This window comes from Pantherophis guttatus, chromosome 1 (assembly GCF_059756535.1).
Source record: "Pantherophis guttatus breed Tessera chromosome 1, ASM5975653v1, whole genome shotgun sequence".
Classification (NCBI taxonomy): Eukaryota; Metazoa; Chordata; class Lepidosauria; order Squamata; family Colubridae; genus Pantherophis; species Pantherophis guttatus.
This window is the reverse complement of record NC_142063.1, coordinates 349,089,582-349,111,218: the sequence shown is the minus strand read 5'-3', so window position 1 is coordinate 349,111,218 and position 21,637 is coordinate 349,089,582. Positions and strand designations below refer to the sequence as shown.

General features: G+C 48.3%; 1 protein-coding gene across 8 annotated transcripts in view; it reads right to left on the bottom strand.

The window, feature by feature from the left end:
• Nucleotides 1-4,189: 4,189 nt before the first annotated feature.
• The window catches only part of LOC117669789 (uncharacterized), a 29,796-nt gene continuing 12,348 nt past the window's right edge, over nt 4,190-21,637 (bottom strand). For 2 of the 8 annotated variants that reach the window (XR_015733416.1, XR_015733415.1), the window contains exons 3-5: nt 19,823-20,099; nt 16,339-17,680; nt 6,604-8,008 (exon numbers count right to left, since the gene is read on the bottom strand). Coding sequence is in view for 1 of the 8 variants with exons in the window: in XM_087890749.1 (XP_087746875.1) it covers nt 17,625-17,680; nt 18,803-19,310 (564 nt within the window). In the remaining 7 variants the exon portion in view is untranslated. The other 6 variants (XR_015733411.1, XR_015733412.1, XR_015733413.1 and 3 more) reach the window with 6 other exon arrangements.

Sequence of the window (21,637 nt, the reverse complement as noted above, 5' to 3'; positions counted from 1 at the left end):
AGAGAGAGACACTGGGGAGAAGCAGGTGGGCCCCATTCCCCAACACTGCAGTCCTTGACCTGGGCTGGGGTCTTCTTCTTCCTGGGACCGTTTCCTTCAAGCAAAAGAACTCGGGAGGAAGCAGGCAAGAGGGGGCTTCCTCTCCGGCTGAATTTGGATTCCTGCCCCCCAAAGAGAAAGGCTGGCGAGGAAAGAGGCTTCGACCAAGACGGGGGCCGTTTCCCTTTGCTTCAGCCTGTGCAGACCTCAGAAGCAGGTATACCCACCACGCACAGGCCCGACCCAGAGGACCCCTGTTCTTGGGCTGGAGAGGGAACACAGGCCCACACCGGCCCCCAGGCAGCTAAAGGGGAGTGGGTCTTCATTAGGGCCCTTCCCTTTCTTTGCCCAAGGAAAAAGGTGGATCTGCCTTGATTATCTAAAGCAGGGGGCTCCAAACTTAGGAACTTTAAGACTTGTGGACTTCAACTCCCAGAATTCCTCAGCCAACATGGCTTCTTGGCTGAAGTATGGCTGGCTGGGGAACTCTGGGAGTTGAAGTCCACAAGTCTTAAAGTTCCCAAGTTTGGAGACCCCTGAGTCTTAAAGGCCCTCTGGGCTGGTATGAAGGGGCTGGGCCGCTGGGGGCTGCTCTCCCCACGGCCCTCTTCCTGCACTTCCTGGCAACATAATATAAAAGTCCCCCTCTTAGACCAAAAGGAGGTAGAATAATCTGCCCCCCAAAAGTGTAGTGTAGCCAACCCACAAAAGAGGCTGGGCTGAATCCCTGCAGATATCAGGTGGAGTGGGGAGCAGAGGGGGGGAGGGGGGAGGGGTTTCAACGAATGGAATCTTGGGATTTAATCTTGGACAATGGATTGTAGAAGCACCATCGCCTTCCTCTGCTAGATTTCCCCCTGCAAATGTGCCTTCACACTCGGCTCTTCTCTTTCTTTTTCATTGCTGTATTTGGATCGGAGGCCTAAATCCCTTAAAAGCCCTCCCCTCCTGCTGCTGTTGGCTGTAGTTGAATCAGAGGCGAGTGCGAAAGGCTCCCTGCCATGAGCCAAGGGCCCAGAGCCTCTCAAGAAACGGTTTAAATGGGCCTCGTCCTTTTCAACACACTGGAGGAGTTGGGCATGTCTATAAAAAAAGGAAGGATCGGGGGGAGACGAGAGCCGTGTCTTCCAGTATTTGAGAGGCTGCCACAAAGAAAGATGGGGTCCACCAATTCTCCAAAGCACCCGAAGGCAGGACAAGAAGCAACCGATGGAAACTAACTAAGGAGAGAAGCAACCTGGAATTAAGGAGAAACTTCTTAACAGTGAGGGCAATCAACCAGTGGAGCAACCTGCCTCCAGAAGTGGTGGTTGCTCCAACACTGGAAGTTGTAAAGAAGAGATTGGACAACCATTTGTCTGAAAATGATATCGGTTCTCCTGCTTGAGCAGGGGGTTGGACTAGAAGACCTCCAAGGTCCCTTCCAGCTCTATTCTGAGGGATTGAGGAAACATTGAACAATGAAACAATGTCATTTCCTTACAGAAAGTAAGGGGGAAATGTTAAATTGTTATGCTGCCCATCCTACTGTAGAGGCAAATGCTGGGGGGGGGTTGGGTTCATAGGTTTTATGGCAAAAAAAAAAAAAGTCAAGATAAATAGCAGGCAGTGTTGTTATCACACCACGGCAGCCACCACCACACAGACCCTCTGGACACACAGTCTCCATTCTTTTGTTAATTTGATTATTATTTATTTAGCATATACGATAAACAAGGATATTAGACATTTTAATGTTTTGATTGTTTTAGTGGTTTTTAGTGTTTTATTTATTTATAAGAGCCGTGAAGGCGCAGTGGCCGGAATGCAGTATTGCAGGTTGACTCAGCCTTCCCTCCTTCCAAAGTGGGTGAAATGAGGAGCCAGATTGTTGGGGGCAACAGGCCGACTCTGTAAATCGCTCAGAGAGGGCTGGAAAGCACTGTGAAGCGGTAGATAAGTCTAAGGACTATTGCTATTGATTTAAAATGTTCTTAAGATTTTAATTGCAATATGTGTTTTTAATTGAGAGCTGCCCAGAGCAGCTGAGTGGTGCAAGTGGTTCCTGTAGTCTGCATTTTTTTCCTCTGGAAATCTCTTCCTACTGCCCCACCATTCAAAGGGTGTCCATGACCTGGATGACTGAGAATCTCTACAGACTTTTAGCTATACAATTTGGGATGAACAACCTTTGAATGGTGGGGGAGTAGGAAGGGATTTCCAGAAGAAAAATTGCAGACGACAGGAACCATTTGCACCACTCAGGTTATCCTGAGGACACAGAGAAACCTCCAAGTGGCCTCAAAGACCCTCTAAAAGGATGCAAATGACCAGCTGTCTGCAAGGAGCATAAATCCTTCCATTCCCCACCATTTGGTCAGAGCTGAAGAAGCTTTTTGGATGAGAAGCGAAACATCTTCAAAAGAAAAAACAAGAAAGTCCAGTTGCCTCCTGAAAAAGCACCTTTGGGACAGCAGGAGAAGACGGAACAGCCGCTCCTTGGAGGCAGCTGGACCATTAACGGCTGGAGAAACAGTGTGTGAATTCTCTCTGAGGGAACCCAGAAGAAAGCAGCTCCGGCTGAGGACCCCGGTTTCTGCTCCAGTATGATCTGGTGAACTTGGCTGTAGGGTCGCCAAGAGGAATTTGAACCAACCATCCAAAGATTGACTTCTCAGGTGAGGCTCCCAACCCTCAACCCAACGGGGAGTCCTTGTGTCAACACAGCCCCAGGCCTGGCCCAGAAATACCAACTGTAATAAATCTGTGCCAATCCTGGAACCCCTGGGCTCACGTGCATGGGGAAGGTGGCATGTGAAGTGCTCCTCTTGAACCACAGAGGCCAAAAAATGAATTTATTTAGGAAAGAGTCATAGCAAGGAGATTCTCAGCTCTCCAGGTAGACTTGTCTAAAGGCTGAGCATGACAACCGGACTCCTTTCCTTGTTGGTTGGAAACCTTTTGAATCCACAAGAAACAAAGTGCAGTTGTGGTGACTCAACTTCCAGACTGGAATAGCAAGACCCAGACTTGGCTGCAATCAATGCAATGCCATCAATGACCACACAGTATCAATTAGACCCAGTGGACGGTCCTGTAAGAGGACCATCATCCAAGCCTTTGCTCCAGTCGCTCAGGCAGAAGAAGAGAAGCTGAAGACTTTGATCATCAGGTCCAACTGGAGATGGACAGAACATGCCAGGTGGAGGTGCCACTTACGACTGGAGACCGGAGGGACGAGTCACAGGTCAGGAAGCGTGAAGGGAAATTTATGTTGCTAAGTGAGACATTTGTTCAGTGAGTTTTGCCTCATTTTATGACCTTTCTTGTCACAGTTGTTAAATGAATCATGGCCGTTGTTGAGTTAGTAACACGATTGTTAAGTGAATTTGGCTTCCCTGTTGGCTTTGCTTCTCAGAAGGCCGCAAAAGGGGATCACGTGATCCCAGGACGCCAAGCGATTGAATTTTGATGACGTGACCCTGGGGACGCTGCAACAGCCATAAGTGTAAAAAATGATCATTAATCACTTTTTTTCCCAGGGCTATTGTACCTTCAAACGGTCATTAAATAATGTGTCATAAGTCAAGGACTACCTGTATCAAGGAAAGTTGGTCGGAAGAAGATGAAATGAGTGACAGCAACATCTCTCACCTGCACTACCCTGGAAGCTGAAACGGCAAAGGATCTGCAGCACCAAGGCAGGAGGAGTTCTTTCCATTTGACTCAGGCAGGTTAGTAGCAGTATTGGAGGATGAATTGGGGCCTTTTGTCTGGAGGGAGGGGCGAACTGGAGTGCAAAGGAACACCCAAAGGGGGGTGGGGGAATGAGGGCAAAATGCCAGGACACCCAAAGGTGCTTTTTCAAGAGGCCCTTGGACTTTGTTTTTCCTTGAAGATGTTTCACTTCTCATCCAAGAAGCTTCTTCATTTCTAAATGAGTGGTGGAGTCAGAACTGAAGAAGCTTCTTGGATGAGAAGTGAAACATCCTCAAGGAAAAACCAAGAAAGTCCTGTTGCCTTTTGAAAACACACCTTTGGGACAACCATGAGACCTGGATGATGGAGACAAACGCTGGGACCTTTCCAAAGGTGCTTTTTTATCAAGAAGCAACTGGACTTCCTTGGTTTTTCTTTGAAGACATTTCACTTCTCACCCAAGAAGCTTCTTCAGCTCTCACTGGACTCTTGAAAACACACCTTTGGGACCACCATGAGACCTGGACGACGGAGAATCTCCATAGATGAATGTCCAGACAGTTGAGGCGATGGGCGGCAGGACACATGAGGTGGGAGGGAAAGGACCAGCCGCTCTCGGGAAGGTGGGCTGGCTGCTTAATCCTGACTCTGGATGGAAGGAACCACTAAGGAAGGTGTCGGCCTATGAAGAAGAGGAAGCTGACGAACTCATCTTAAATGTCTCCACTTTAACCTACAAAGTGAGGGAAACCAACAAGACGGGCCGGGTGTCACAAGGTGCTAGGATAGGTGTGGCATAATAATGATGGCAGAAAGATAGCGGGATGAATCCGTGGCAAATTGGCTGAAAGGGTAGACTTGTCTCAGTGGCACCACGAGAGAGACCATGACGTGGTATTTTCTGCCGGGAAGAAACCTCTCTCTGCAGAGGCCCTCTGATCTCACACAGCATCAGGATTAGGATAAAGTCAGAAGGGATCCAAAAGGAGAGTGGCTTTGCCAGGAAACGGCCAGAAGAAGGAGATGAAGCTGTATTGAAGCAGCTTCGTGTGGTAGGAGAATTCAACCACCCAGGGATCTGCTGGAATATTAATTCTGTCAGAAACAGATGTCAGAAAATGTATTGACTTACATTGGTAACCATTTCCTATTTCAAGAGTCTGTGGTGGGTATTTGCTACCTTGGATTTGATCTTGGAGTCCTAGCAGACAATTCCTTAAGTATGAGCCAGCCGTGTCCTGCAGCTGCCAAAAAGGCTGACTCAGTCCTAGGCTGCTTTAACAGAGGGACTGAATGAGGATCACATGAAGCGTTAGTGCCACTTTATAAGGTCACACCTGGAATGCTGCATCCAACTTTGGTCTCCATGATATTAAAAAAGAGGCTGAGACTCTGGAAAGAGTGCAGAGAAGAGCAACCAGGATGACGAGGGGACAGGAGGCTAAAACATATGAAGAATGATTGCAGGAATTCGGAATGTCTGGTTTAACAAAAAGAAGGACCAGGGGAGACATGATAGCAGTCTTCCAATATTTGAGGGGCTTCCAAAAGAAAGAAGGGGTCCATCTATTTTCCAAAGCCCCTGAAGGCAGGACAAGAAGCAACAGATGGAAACTAATCAAGGAGAGAAGCAACCTGGAATTAAGGAGGAATTTCCGTAGTTAGAACAATTAACCAGTGGAAATGATTGCCATTGTAGAAGATGCTCCATCACTGGAGGCTTTTAAGAAGAGACCGGACAGCCATTTATCTGAAATGGTCTAGGGTCTCCTGCATGAGCAGGCGGTTGGACTAGTTGACCTTCAAGGTCCCTTCCACCTCTGTTCTTCTTTGCCAACAGGGAGTTGATTGATGGTATTAAAGAGTTGAGAACTTTGGATGCAGGGGGGGCCTTCTGGTGCTTTGGGGAGCCGGCTGATCCACTCTTTTTTGTGGCAGCCCCTCAAATACTGGATTGCTGCTATCATCACCCCCCCCTCCCACCAGTCCTTCTTTTCATTAAACTGGACATTGCTAGTTCCCCCAAATGTTCTTCATTGTTCTAGCCCCCTAATCATCTTTGTTGCTCTTCTCTGCACTCTTTCTAGAGTCTCAACATCATTTTGATACTCTGGTGACCATAGTTTAAGCCCTTCCTCTCTGTGACAGCCCCTCAAATATTGGAAGACTGCTGTCATGTCACTCCAGTACTTCTCTTTGTTAGACTACTAGATATTCCCAGTAAGCATTCATTCATTCTATGTTTTATCCTCTAGTCCCATAATTATCTCTGCACTCTTTCCAGAGTCTCAACATCTTTTCTATATTGTAGCAACCAAAACTGGACGCAGTATTCCCAGTGTGATCTTACCAGTGCAGTATAAAGCAATACTAACATTTGATGTGATCTTGATGCTTACTATTTCTCTATTGATGCAGCCTAGGACTAGCTTTTTTGGAAGCTTGCAGCACAGTGCTGGCTCATATTTAAGTGGTTGTCCAGTAGGACTCCAAGATCCCTCTCACAGTTACTGGTATTGAGCCAGGTACCACCTATTCTATACTTGTACAGTAGGTTTTTCTTGCTCAAGTGTAAAACCTTACTTGTCTCACCACTGAATTGCATTATGGTGGATAGGGCCCAGTGTTTGGTTGAAACAAATCTGTTTACATCCTTCTGGATTTTGAGCCTATCTTCCAAACTGTTAGCAATTCCCCCCAGATTAGTGTCATCTGCAAATTTGATGAATTCTTCTTCTATCCTCTCATCCAATAGTTTATTATTATTATTATTATTATTATTATTATTATTATTATTATTATTATTATTATTATTATTATTATTATTATTATTATTATTATTATTATTATTTATTGAATTTGTATACCGCCCTACTCCCAAAGGACTCAGGGCGGTGAACAGCCAAAAGATAAAATATAATACAAATGTTAAAAAACCATTAAAATACAATTAAATAATTTGGCCCAGAAAACAAAATTTAAAACACCCCAAATTTATAAGACAAATTTAAAATTTAAAAAATTTAAAAACAGTTTAAAAAAGAGGTTAGGCCAGGCCGGCCTGCTGGAATAGGAATGTTTTGAGGCACAGCGGAAAGCGCGCAGATCCGGGATCCTCCGTATCTCCGGGGGGAGCTCGTTCCAGATGGCAAGTGCCCCCACAGAGGAAGCTCTCCCCCTGGGGGCCACCAGTCGACACTGTTTGACCGATGGTACCCTAAGAAGCCCCTCTCTATGGGAGCGAACTGGTCGGTGAGAGGCTACTGGTGGCAGAAGGCGGTCTCGTAGATACCCCGGTCCTAGGCCATGGAGTGCTCTAAAATTGGTAACCAAAACCTTGAAGTGCACTCGGAAGACCACCGGGAGCCAGTGCAGCTCGCGCAGGAGGGGGGTCACATGGGAGCGCCCCGTTGCTCCCAAAACCACCCGCGCGGCCGCATTCTGGACTAGCTGGAGCCTCAAGGGGAGCCCCATGTAGAGAGCATTGCAGTAGTCCAGGAGGGAAGTGACGAGGGCATGAGTGACCGTATTTAACGAGTCCCGATCCAGAAAGAGACGTAACTGGCGAATCAGGTGGACCTGATAAAATGCCCTCCCGGCCTTCTTATGAAGAAGTTGAGTCCAAGTCAGAACCATTGGGCACCCCACAGTGTGCTTCCCTCCATACAGCTGTAGTTCCATCGAAGACTACACAATCAGTGTGGTTGGTCGGCCAATTGCGAACCCTGCATTTTTCTATCTTACCAAAAAGTAGCTGGTGGTCTGCTTTGTTGAATGCCTTACTGAAGTCCAAGTCAATTATGTCCACAGCATTTCACCGGTGCCCTAATTTAGTCACTTTATCAAAGAATGAAATAATGTTTGTCAGACATGACCTGTTTTTAACAACCTATGCTGTTTTTTAGTAACCACCTTCTTTATTTCTAAGTGCTCACAAATCCTCCATTTGTTCATCTTTTCCAGGATTTTCCCCAGGTATTGATGTCAATCTGATTGTCCTATAATTTCTCAGTTCCATTTCCCCCCCTTTTTCTAGATTGTTACCACATCAGCTCTTTTCCAGTCCTCTGGCAATTCCCCTGGGTTACAGGAGCTTTGAAGATTAATTCCGTGGCAGTGAGATTACGTCTGCCGGCTCCTTCAGAACCCTGAGATGCAAACCGCTTGGAGTAGGTGATCTGCACTCGTCCAAAGGGGATAGATATTTTCTTACTAATTCCTTGCATATGTTGACTCTTATACCTGTTCCATCCTCCTCGGTGCTGCTTTTGATAGGTTGGGCTGTTTCTTCCTTTTGGGTAAAAACAGATGCAAAGAAGGAATTAAAGAAAATTAAAGAAAAAAAAACAGAAAGTCCAGTTGCCTCTTGAAAAAAAGCACCTTTGGGACAAGGAATTAAGCAGTCCTGCTTTCTCCTTGCTGCCTGTCTGCTTCTTGCCATCTGCTGCCATTAGTAAACGAGGAAGGCAAAGGCTGAAAATGAAGCAAAGCTAGGATAACAAGAGGCAAAATTTGGCAAGAAAAGCTTCTTCAAATATGAAAACAGCAAGAAAAAGACAACAAAAATGGTGGTCTCACTGTTAGGTTTAGATGAAAATAATGGCCAAGAGAAAGCAAAGGGGTGGTCTTCTACCTCTCTCTACCTCTAGAGGAAATGGAGACTTCCCTCCAGAGGTTGTCCAAGAAGAGACTGGACAGCCATTTGTCCAGAACGACATAAGGTTAGGGTATCCAACCTTGAGAACTTTTTGTGGGCTTCAACTCCCAGAATTCCCCAGCCAACAAAGCATAGCTGGCTTGGGAATTCTGGGAGTTGAAGTTCACAAGTCTTAAAGTTCCAAGGTTGGACAACCCTGGTTTAGGATATCCTACAGAGACCTTATACCAACCCTCCTACTTGAGCAGAGGGTTAGGGTTAGAATAGAAGGTCCTTTCCAATTCCATTGTTCTGTTATTCTTCCGTTATTCTGAGATGTGAAAAACCCAGAGTAGAAATAACACAAAGGGAATTGGGCAGTAAGGGAGGTTGGAAGCTCTGGGAGTTGGGGGTGGCAGTCCATTCTTCTGTGCTGCTCTTCTCCTTCCTCCAGGGCTCTTTTCAGTGGGTGTGAATCGGAGGGGAGAGGTCCAGTCCAGACCCCTCCTTTGTGCTGTGCTTGAGGGCTCTCTTCCCCTGCTTAACCTCTACATGAGGACACTGAGGAGGGGTGAGGGGTCACCAGGAGGCTGATGAGGCCCAGCTTCACATCTCCAGCCCAGGCTTAACAGAATAACAGAGGTGGAAGGGACCTTGGAGGTCTTCTAGTCCAACCCCTGCTCAAGTAGGAGACTCTATACCTTTCCAGACAAATGGCTGTCCAGTGTCTTCTTAAAAACTTCCAGGGATGGAGCACCCACAACTTCTGCAGGCAATTTCTGTTCCACTGGTTAATTGTTCTCACTGTCAGGAAGTGTTTCTCCTTAATTCCAGGTTGCTTCTCTCCTTGATGAGTTTCCATCCGTTGCTTCTTGTCCTGCCTTCAGGGGCTTTGGAGAATAGGTTGACCTCCTCTTCTCTGTGGCAGCTCCTCAAATATTGGAAGGCTCTATCATGTCCCCACTAGTCCTTCTTTTCATTTAACTAGATGTACCCAATTCCTGCAACCGTTTCTCATATGTTTTGATCTCCAGTCCCCTATGGCTTCCTAACTGATGCCATAGACATCCTGTCTCAGCATCTGGAGGCTGTGGGGGCCTGGATGGGGCACAACAGCTTTGGCTCAACCCAAGCAAGACTGACCGGCTTGGAGTGTTTGGACCTTCTGGTGCTGGGGCCTTCCATCATTGCGCTTGGAGTGGGGCCTCCCATAGACCCAGGGTGCCATCTGGGAGATCCTCCTGGATTCATGGATCCAGGTGGCAGCTGTGGCTAGAAGGGCCTTTGCACACCTTGTGCACCAGTTGCGTCCATTCCTGGACTGGGAGGCCCTGCTCACTGTCACCTGTGACCTTCTGACCTCTTGTCTGGACTACTGCAATGTGCTGTGCATGGGATTGCCCTTGAAGAACATTCGGTAGCTGCATGGAGAGTAAATGGTGCCGGCTATTCAGTCCATGTAACACCACTTGCTCCTTCTTGAGCTGCATTGGTCACTCGGGAGCTTCCAGGTGCTGTTGTCACCTTTAAAGCCCTTCATGGCTTGGGAGGGGGTTGCCTCTCACCACCACTGCTCGTTATCCCACCGATTCTGCTCTCCACAATGACGAACAATTAAGGCCACAGCTATCCAACGTCAAAAACCCCTGCTAGGCTCCTCCTTTACATTTGGAGGGACAGGTAATTGTCAACTTGCAACCACAATTGAGCCCAAAAATTCTGTTGCTAAGTGAGACAGTTGTTAAGTGAATTTTGCCCCATTTTATGACTTTTCTTGCCACAACTGTTAAGTGAACCACTGCAGTTATTAAATACATAACTGGGTTGTTAAGTGAATCTGGCTTTCCCATCAACTTTGCTTGTCAAAAGATGAAAAAAAGGGATCAGGTGATCCCTGGACCCCGTAACTGTCATAAATATGAACCAGTTGTCCAGCATCCTAATTTTGATCACATGACCATGGGGATGCTGCAATAGTCGTAAGTGTGAAAAATGGTTATAAGTCAGTGACGTCGTAACTTTGAACGGCCACTGAACTGTTGTAAGTTGAGGAACACCTGTGTATGAGAAAATATTACCTAATACAGAAGAGCTGCTAAACACTGTCCAAGATACTGCAACGGAATTTGGACTGGACAAATGTGCCACCCTCACCATCCAAGGGTGAAAAATAGTGAAAACTGAAGCCAGCCAGGTGCCTCATGAAAACTGTATCAAGAGCCTGGGTGACGATGCCCACTACAAACCCCTGGGCATCCCTCCAGCACCCTGAAGTCAAGAAGGAGGTTAGAAGCGAATGCATAATATTAAGAGGAGAGAAGATCTTAAAACCCAACATCAGTGGAGGAAATGCCGTCCTGGCAATTAAGGCCTGGGCCATTCCAGTCATCGGCCATACAGATGGAACCGTGGACTGGACTGAAACAGAACTAAAACAGCAGAAGAATAATGACAATGAGTCATTGCCCTTCATCCTCGCAACGACGTTGGCAGTCTGTACCTACCAAGGAAAACAGGTGGGTGTGGAATGTAACCATCACACCAGCAGCTGAAAAGGAAAAAAGCAGCAGAATATCTGAAGGACACCGAAGAAGAGACCTGGAGCTGGTCCACCATGAAGCCTTGCGGAAGCCCAGAGAGACCACACTGGCCTGTAAGAAAGACCAAGTGAATGAAAGACCAAAAGAGGCAAAGTATTACATGGACATAAAAAAAAAAAAAAAGCTAGCAAGCAAAGCAGCAAAACCTGGCAATGGCTAAGAGCAGGGAAGTTGGAGAAAGAGGCAGGAGGACTAATTCTGGCTGCACAGGACCAAGCCTGACTGGCCTTCCGAGGAAATGCATGCAAAGCCAAGACTTGAGAAGACGGCAACAGGCAGCCAATGTGGCCTCTGCAAAGAAGCTGAAGGCAGAGTGGACCACCTGATTAGCTGCTGCCTACGGGATCATTGGCTACAAGCAACAGCACAACAAGGTAGCAGCAATGGTGCATTGGACAGACCTGCAAGAAATACCACTTGGCTGCAAGCAAGAACTGGGGGGGGGGACCCACAAAGAAGAATGATGGCCCAATACAGTATGAATCAGCTACCCACATAGAGTCTGCCCTAATAGAGTCACCACAATATCAAAAAGAGTTTGAGACTCTAGGAAGAGTGCAGAGAAGAGCAACAGAGATGATTAGGGGGCTGGAGGCTAAAATGTATGATGAATGGTTGCTGGAACTGGGGATGTCTAGTTTGATGAAGAGAAGGACTAGGGGGGACATTCTAGTGGTTTTCCAATAGCTGCCACAGGGGGCTGCCACAGAGAACAGGGGGTCAACCTATTCTCCAAAGCACCTGAGTGCAGAACAAGAAGCAACGGATGGATGCTAATCAAAGGAGAGAAGCAACCTTGAACTAAGGAGAAACTTTCTGACTGAACCATTAATCAGTGGAACAGCTTGCCACCAGAAGTTGTGGGTGCTCCCATCGTTGGAGGTTTTCAAGAAGAGACAGGACAGCCACTTGTTTGAGATGGTACAGGGTTTCCTGCCTGAACTGAGGGTTGGACTAGAAGACCTCCAAGATCCCTTCCAACTCTGCTGTTCTGTAATTCTGTAAATAATTCTGTAAGATGCCTAAGAATCGCTTCCTGAATGACCAGGCTCTAGTTATATTTTGGACCCTGAATGCAAAGATGTAGATCTGTTGAGAAGAGATAATGAGGAGCGATGCATAGATGAGGTGGAGGTATGGCCTTATTAGTCTACTAGCCACCTCCAAAATGGGGTGCCCCATTGGGGTCAATTGGCAAAGCCAGGTTTTTAGGCTCCTTTAGAAGGCTGAGAGGTGAGCCTAGATCTCACCTTGGGGGGTCTGACATTCCAAAGGGTGAGAGCCACAGTGAAAAAGCCCTTCAGCCTGGACCTCGCCAGCCACAGGTCCTTGGCTGATAGGATCCAGAGCTTGCCCCTTCTGCTGGAATAAGTGGGGGGGGGGCTGACCCCATTAGGGTGAGCCGGTTCCTGTTGTTCGGTGGAAGCTGCATTTTCAGATTCTCCAGCCGTCTCCTGACGGTGAGAAAATGAATCAGAGGAACAGAAGTTGCCTCCAGAAGTTGTGGGTGCGCCATCACGGGAGATGTTCAAGAAGAGACCAGGCAGCCATTTGTCTGGAGTGGTCTAGGGTAGTGATGGCAAACCTTTTCCGCACCAAGTGCCGAAAAGGGAGCATACGCGCTCGTCTGGCCCGCAGCCTGGAAGAGGAGCTGCCCAGGGTGCCTGCACGTGTCCGAAAATGAACTTGGGGTTTCTGGCACGCGCATGCGTGCTGGCCAGCTAGTCTTCCGGGTACTGGCGCACATGCACATGCGATGATCATCTGGCCAGGGCACACGCTCACGCAGGACAACAGGAGACCGCTCTTCCAGTTTCCAGCACTGCGGCACACACCAAGGCCAGCTGATCATCACACGCGCATGCGTGCCAGAAACCCAGAAGAGGAACAGGCAGCACTGCGTGTGCTAGGTGACATGGCTCCACGTGCCACTTCAGGCACGCGTGCCATAGGTTCGCCATCATGGCTCTAGGGCAAAGGTCCAAACTCAAGGCCCGTGGGCCGGATGTGACCCTCAGGGTGCTTAGATGTGGCCCATGGGGCTGCCCTGGAAACTGCTAAGAACCAGCCGGCAGAGCGCTTGGGCCACCACAGGCACCCCTGACATGACTGACGTCAAGCTGGCCACGCCCCCTGGCCACGCCCCCCAGCCCCCCCCCCCCCCGAGGTGAAACACCTCAATGAAATTGAGTTTGACAGCCCTGGTCTAGGGTCTCCTACTTGAGCAGGGGGTTGGACTAGAAGACCTCCAGTGTCTCTTTCCCACTCTTTTACTCCGTTATTCTGATTTTTCTTAACTTGAGAAAAGGCTATTTTCAGTGCTGCTGGAAAATGTGATTTTCCTTAACAATAACCCAGGTATCCTTAGCTAGAATTATTCCGTTTTCCCTGTAGAATCCCAAGATCCTGCTAGCAAATCAGAGAAATACGATTTCTTGCTCTGTGGTCAAATTCTGATAAAAGCTCCTGCCTTTCTCTTGTTCTCTGTTCTTCTGGCTTCGTAGGCTGGAACACAAAGTTGTGTCCACAAAGCTTCCTCCCCAGAGCCGAGCCTCATTTCGTGACAAACGATCTGCAGGAGGGGAGGCCGAGGGGAGATATGAGAGGAGTCTTCAAACATCAGAAGAGCTATTGCAGAGAGAGGGAGCGAGTCTCTTCTCGGTGGCCCCCGACAGCCTGGCCTTGAAGGAAGGGAAGGAGAGAGGCTGCCTAGGAAACCACCAGAGAAGAGAGGCAGGAGCCCAGGCGCTTAATAGTCAGAGGAAGAAACCCAGGAAGGGCCCTCCCTGATGGATCAGGCAATTAGAAGTGGAGGCTGGAAGTTTGTCCTTTCTGTTAATGCAGACTTGCAATCAAGGGTGCAGAGAAGAGCATCAAAGATGATGAGGGGACTGGAGGCTAAAACATATGAAGAACAGTTGCTGGAACTGGGTATGTCTAGTTCAATGAAAAGAAGGACTAGGGGTGAGATGAGAGCAGCCTTCCAATATCTCAGGGGCTGCCCCAAAGAAGTGGGAGTTAAGCTATCCTCCAAAGCCCCTGAAGGCAGGACAAGAAGCAACAGATGGAAACTAATCAAGGAGAGAAGCAACCTGGAATTAAGGAGGAATTTCCACAGTTAGAACAATTAACCAGTGGAAATGATTGCCATTGTAGAAGATGCTCCATCACTGGAGGCTTTTAAGAAGAGACCGGACAGCCATTTATCTGAAATGGTCTAGGGTCTCCTGCATGAGCAGGCGGTTGGACTAGTTGACCTCCAAGGTCCCTTCCACCTCTGTTCTTCTGTTAAGTAGACTCAGCTCCTTTGGGTGGGTTTAGCGGGGAGACTGAGAGGGTCCAAGCCAAAGGCTGGATATCAGCAGGAACCTCCTGACTGGGCTGAAGGGGCAGTTTTTCTTCACAGAGGCTGGATGGTCATCTGGCAGAGATTCTCCAGTGGTTCCTGCAGGAGACGAGGAAGGGGCCTAGATGACCTCTGAGGGGCTTCCGAATTGGCGATCCTGATGGGAGGTCCGGCCGAACTGTGACGTGAAAGAGGTGGTGGGGGAGAAAACCCAAGAGAAAGGAATGTGGTGCGTTAATGTTAAGAAAGACTCGGATGACCTCAGAAAGAAAAAAAGGATTTGAAAATAATTTAGCCAAAGAGAGCAAGAGAGCAGAAAGGAGCTTCTAGCCGAGGAAAGGAATGAACAATTGAAGTGGTGGAATCATTTGGGGTGAAAGGGAAAGGAATGATCAGAGAGCAGAGCTGGAGGAAAAACCCATCTATTCTACTGGATGGGGAAGAAACCGGGGGGGGGGGAAGGGGGGGAGAAAGTCAGGCAGCTTTGGGAATGTTGGAAAGGATGTGGTGGTTGCTGGGGTGGACTAATATAGAATGCAGTCTGACTTATTTGTGGATCAGTGGTGCTTTTTGTTTAACATACCATAACATGCATGTGGCTGGCATTTGTACCAACAGAAGAGAGTATTTGTATCTTAGGGTTGAACTGTGGGGTCCTTGGTGCTCTCTGAGCTGGGGGTTTGTCTTGCAGACGTTTCATGACCCAATTAGGGAACATCATCAGTGCTAGAAGGGAGAGGGGTTTGCAGAGAAGAGGAGGAGGAGGATGACGACAACAACGACTGTGGGGTGCTCTCTGAGCTTGGTTGTTTTCTTACGTCTCATTACCCAACGAGGGAACATCATCAATGCTGGAAGAGAGTGGAATATGCTTCCTTGTTTATATATAGCAGTTTGCCCTGCATAAACAGGGAGCAAACCCCACTGTCCCTTGCACTGAGGATGTTAGTTAGTTGGGTAATGAAATGTCTGCCAGAAAGCAGCCAAGCTCAGAGAGCACCGAGGAGCCCACAGTTCTCCTCCTCCCACAATGCCCCCTCCCTTCTAGCACGGATGATGTTACCTACTTGGGTCATGAAAAGTCTGCCAGAAAACCGGCCAGCTCAGAGAGCCCCGGGGAGCCCAGGCTGGCCTTTGTGCTGAGCACAGGGAAAGCGGCTCCTCTTCTCCGTAGGAAAACCGGAAGGGGAGCAGCCAGGAAGACCAAACCTGCTGCAGGATCACCTGCAAGAGAGGAGACAAGCCCTCCGGGGGTGGGGAGCCTTCAGCAGGTCAGAGAGGAAGGTGTGGATGTCGGCCTTTACTGGGCATCCCTTGATTTGGAGAATGAATACGATCCCATGAATGGGCTTAAATGAAGAAGTGCCTCCTATGAATAGGGCACTGAAAGCTGCCTGCTGAAAGCGAAAGTTGCGGTGCATTGTATGAGAATAGGAAATGGTTCGATGCTGAGCTAAACAAGACTCTGATGGTCTCCATGGTTGCTTAACGTAATGCATGTTGAACAGAACAGAATATAGAAGAGAAAGAAGAGGAGAGAAAATAGAAATAGAATAAAACATGTAATAGAACAGAACAGAAGAGATATAGAAATAGAAGAGAATACAGAACAGAAGAGAAATAGTTTATTTGGCCAAGTGTGATTAGACCCACAAGGAATTTGTCTCTGGTACACAAGCACTCGGTGTATATGCAAAGCAACAGAATAAGAGGAGGGAGTAGAGAAGATAATAATAATAATAATAATAATAATAATAATAATAATAATAATAATAATAATAATAATAATAATAATAATAATATACTACTACTACTACAGCCACACTACGTGGGTTAATGTACATAGACATTAGGCAGCACTGTGAGATTGAGCTGTTCAAGAGAATGAGGGCAGGAGGGAAAAAACGGTTGTTGTGTTGGCACGCAATGCCCTGTAGCGCCATCCTGAGGGGAGGAGTTGAAACAGTTTATGTCCCGGAGGTGAGGGATCAATCCTACTTTTGCAATACACAGATCTTCAATGGAAGGCAGGCACTTACCCACAAATATCACGGAAGCTCTCTCGGTGACCGTAGGGGAGGGTGAGGCCATGGCATGGGCAGAGGATCTGGCTGATTTGTAGAAAATACTGAAGCCGTTGTAGGAGGCAATTGAGTGTCGGCCCTGAAGCTGCCCTGACTGAAGCCATTTTGAGACTTGCAGCGCAGACACACTGGAGAAGGGGGAGGGGGAGGGGGAATAGAGATAGTTGGCGTGTTGTAGCCAAAATAAAATACTTTCGCTTGGGAACCAAGGACATTTCTGCAGGTGCTTGGAAGGAGGGGACTAGAGTCACCTAGCAACCGGACAGTATACCGACTGGACCATGTGACTGATTGTTTTGAGAAAGTGAACTTTTACTTTTAATTAGGTGAAAACTGCGGGAATAATCAGAGTCGGTTTTCACCAGCCTGTGCCAATATGACATATCCAATAAAATTATTATTTGAGGAATTTACCTGCCTCAGAGTTTTGTTTGCTATGGGTATGTTACCTGGAACCCTGACACCAAGAGATTGGCTCTGCCAAGGCCAAGGAATTTGGGTCTGGCAAAGGAGGCCATCTCAAAGTATACAGAAAGAGACCAATACAACGGCTGAGCCTCCTCGGAGTGGAATGGATGGAGGATGTCAAAGCGTGGATGGAAGGTATGTGAAGGAATGTTTGTGGGAAAAGACAGGAGTGTCCGTGGCAATGAGTGGCCATTCTGCCCACTCAGTTACACAGGGCTGTGGGGGAGGGGAAGAGGGACAATAGAGAGACTGGTAAGTTGGAGTCTTAGAGAGGAGAGACGTTGAACTTGAGGGAACTTGAGACGTGTGATGAAACAAAGAAAATTTTTATTTTTGAAATTTGTGCATCACCTCAGTTCAACAGTTCATGTCTCCTGAAGCTTGTCTAATCTTGGCCACTTCAACACCTGTGGACTTCAACTCCCAGAATTCCCTAGCCAGCAAGATTGGACCCTCCTGTTATTCCTCAGTGAATGGTGCTATCCTCACTTCCACCCATATCCACTCAGCACATCATCTCTGCTCTCCCCTCCTTAATCTACCATCTCTCTCTCTCTCTTTCTCTCTCTCTCACAGTCCCCATCCAACCACAACTTTCTCAGTCTTCCTCTTCTCCTCCACCGTCCTGTTCGCTCTGCTTTCCAACATTGGTCTTGCAGTTCAGTCTTCGTCCCTTGTCTCACCTCAACCCCTTCAGAGGGACTCCATCTTAGGCACTCCTTCGGCATTTAGTCTACGTTCATTGGTCACCTGCTCAGTCTTGGCCTAATGGTTTATGCGCTTAGTGTAAAATTTGCTCCCAGGTGAGCTTGTGCACTGGATTCCTGCCCTGCCAGAAAACAGAACACAGAGTAACCGAGTTGGAAGGGACCTTTGAGGTGTCTTCTAGTCTACCCCCCACCCCACTTTGCCCAAGGCAGGAGACCTCATTCCATCCAATCAACTGGCAGCCTGGTCTTGAAAATTTCCATAACTTCTGTTTCCCTGATTAATTGTTCTCACTGTCAGGAAATTCCTCCTTACTTCTAGATTGGATCTCTCTTTGAATAAAGCAGAAACAGCCCCAGCCAGCCTGGAGGGCCAGATAGGCACTCTGCTCTTCTGCAGAATCACACCTTCTGAAGTGAGGAGGAATCCCACCCTTATCCCAGAAACCTGTAAGGACGTGGTTATTTCAGAGAGCCTTTGGGCCGGGGTTCTGGCACCGTCAATGCAATTGGTAGCACTGAGGCATAATTACATAATGCAATTATGCTTACATGTACTTTAAACATTAGACGATGATGTTTTAAACCATGGTGACGCAGTGATTAGAATGCAGCATTGCAGGCAAACTCTGCCAACTTCCAGGGGTTCGATCCTGACCAGCTCAAGGTTGACTCAGCCCTCCATCCTTCCCAGGTCAGTAAAATGAGGACCCAGATTGTTGGGGGCAAGAGGCTGACCCTGTAAACTGCTTAGAGAGGGCTGTAAAAGCACCATGGGGCAGAATATAAATTGAAGTGCCATTGCTGTTGCTAAACCAGGGGTGTCCAACCTTGGGAACCTGAACACCTGTAGACTTGAGCTCCCAGAATTCCCCAGCCAGCCATGCTCATTTTAGCATTTTCCTTGGCTTTTCATTGCTTTGCTTTGCCATTTCTTACCATTCCCCCGCCTCGTGCCTAATACTGCCTACCCCAAAAGGAAATAACATTGTTGGTGGGCAAGACTGGCAGAAGACCTCCCGACCCCCGCCGGGCAGGCAAAGTAGGTCTCAGTGTTTGGATTCCGCAGGACCTCTTTGCCCGGAATTAGCCTTCAGGAAGCCGCCTCTCCAAAGAGCGGAGCTCCGGTTCTGGAGAGGCCACGGGCAGCCTCTCCCGCCCAGGGCTCCCCCGAGCCCGTCCGACTGAGTGGGGGGCAGCCGCTTCGCACAGACACTCAGGAGCCTTGAAGGTCTGTCACTCACCGGGAAGTGGTGGGGGCAGTCGGGGCCGCGGCTGCGCTGGGCGATCTGGCAGCCAAACTCTGGAAGAAAATCTCTTCAAAGAAATCCGTGGCAGAACCGCACCTGGGATTCCGTCCCCGCCGCTTTTGCAAAAGGGCTGGGACAACACAGAGCAGGCAACGCCGCCTCCCCTCCCTCCGGCACAGCCGCCGCGCCCACGCTCCGTCCCGGACACGCGAGGCTCCCGAGAAGCCCCCCGGGCGCTGCACCCGAAACGCCACGGCTGCCCCTTCCCGTCCTGGTCGCGCGAGGCAGGGAAGGGCGCCCGCGGGCGCAGGGCTTCATCGGCGGCCTGTGCTGCCCTCCTGTGGCAGCAACTGGCATTGCGGGCGGAAGGGCGAGACCAAGGCGAGAGCGTCTCGTCACTCTCCCCGTCCGGCTGCTGCTGGCGCCCTGCGCCTCTTTTGGGGCTTTTTACAGACCCAAAAGTGGGGGCAAAAGACAGGAAAGTGGGAGCCTTCTGTTCCATTCTGCTCCCTTCTAGAGGCTGTCCGGACTTTTTTATCCCCCGTCTGGAAGCTGGCCCTCTATCCCCTTCCACAGTGTGGGCAGAGACCGTCTCTGGAGCTTCTCCGCCATCCGGGTCACGGTTGTCCCAAAGGGGCCGTTTTCTTCCAAGAGGCAACTGGGCTTTCTGGTTTTTCTTTGAAGGCGTTTCCCTTCTCACCCAAGAGGCTTCTTCAGCTCTGCCTGGATGGGCGGGAATGGATGTATAAATACATTTATACAGGAGTATAAATCCTTCCCTTCCCCAGCATACAGTCAGAGCTGAAGAAGCTTCTTGGATGAGAAGGGCAATATCTTCAAAGAAAAACCAGAAAGTCCAGTTCTTGGCAGAGACCTTCCATAACAACAGACTGGGAAGGGACCTTGGAAGTCTTCAAGTCCACCCCCCTGCAGGAGGCCAGGACCGTTTCAGAATGCTCTTCTCTGCACCCTTTCTAAAGTCTTTTTTTGGTATCATGCTAAGTGTGGCCTTACCAAAGCATCCTAAAGCGGTATTAAAACTTCACACAATCTTGGTGCGATCCCTTTGTTGATGCAGCCTAGGACTGCATTGGCTTTTTTGGCGGCGGCTGCACATGGCTGGCTCATGCTTGAGTTTCAAGCCCCTGCCAGACCCCTTTTGGAGTCTCATGTCTTGAAGATGCCTTGAAAAGATGCACCAGCACTGGACGAGCTGCGGAGCAGTCTGGTTAAAAAAATGGAGCTTCATTTTCCATCAATTTTTAGTTCTCTAGATGGCCTGGCTTGAAATCTAGAAGAAAAGAAATAGCAGGCCGCCCCTGAGCATACAAAGAGTACTTTCCCATTTCTCACGAAGGGCTGTGCCTGCATTTGGCTAAGCTCTCCTTCCTTCTCTCTCCTTCCCAGGCACCCAGTCAGGCTGCCTCCTCCAATCAGTTGTGCTGATATGTATCTTCATGGGGTCCTTGGTGCTCTCTGAGCTTGGTGCTTTTCTTCCAGATGTTTCATTATCCGACTAGGGAAGATCATCAGGACTACAAAGAAATGAAGTTTGGAGAAAGGAGGAGGGAGGGAGGGAGGGAGGAGGTCTGTGGGGTCCTTGATGGTCTTTGAGTTGGTTGTTTTCTTGCAGACATTTTATGACCCAACTAGGTAACATCATCAGTGCTAAGATATTATAACTCTAGCATTGATGATGTTCCTAGTTGGGTAGTGAAACATCTACAAGAAAACAACCAAGCTCAGGGAGCACCAAGGACCCCACAGTCCTCCTCCTCCTCCCTGCAACCCCCCTCCCTTCTAGCACTGATGATGTTACCTAGTTGGGTCATGAAATGTCTGCAGGAAAACCGCCAGGCTCAGAGAGCACCAAGGCATCCACAGTCCAAGCTGAGCTCCCAATCTTCTCTTCCACATGTCTTCTGGTGTTCAACTATTACCAGGATGAAGCTGCATATAGGGAAGAGGTGAGGCCTCTGGTGGATGGTGCAATAAAAGTGACTTGGTTCTAAATGTTAATAAAACAAAGGAGATTATTGTAGATTTTAGAAAGAGCCGGCATGTTCATACTCCACTCATATCAAGGAGGCAGCTGTAGTAGTAGTCAGCAGCATGAAGTATCTCGGGGTGGAGATAATTAACAATCTGAATTGGTCTCTCCACACATCATCCTGAGTGAAGTATGAAAACCAGCATCTGCATTTCCTGCGTCAGATGTGGAGAGCACATCTCTCTCCTTCTGTCCTGGCCACTTTTTATAGAGGCACAATTGAGAGCGTTTTAACAACCTGCATCCCTGTTTGGTTTGGTGGCTGCAGCGCCTCAGGTAGGAAGTCCCTACAGAGAGTGGTGAGGACAGCCGAGAAGATTTTAGGAAGCTCCCTTCCTGTCATTCAGAATATCGCTTACAAGCACGATGTGCTTAGAGCTCAAAACATTGTTAGAGACCCCCACCCACCCACCCACACACTTCAGGGTCTGTTTCTGTCGCTCAAGTATTTCTAGCAGGACTTCCGGATTCTGTAACAGCTTTGTTTTTGTGCCATCCGTCTGGTAAACTCGCTAAGATTTGTTTTTCTCGCCATGTACATATATACATCCCAACAAGACTGTGTTGTTTCTCCAGGTCATATATGTGGATATATGCATATTTATTCATGTAGTTATTTATTTAGTCTTGTTTATGTAGTGTATATTGGAGGTGGTGACCTTTTGAGAGCTGCATGCAATGAAATTTCATTTTAACGTAGGCCAATTAGTGTGCATTCGAAGTGACCATAAAGTTATTCTAAGTCTGGGTCCTTCGCGTTGAATGCCCAAAGCAGAAAA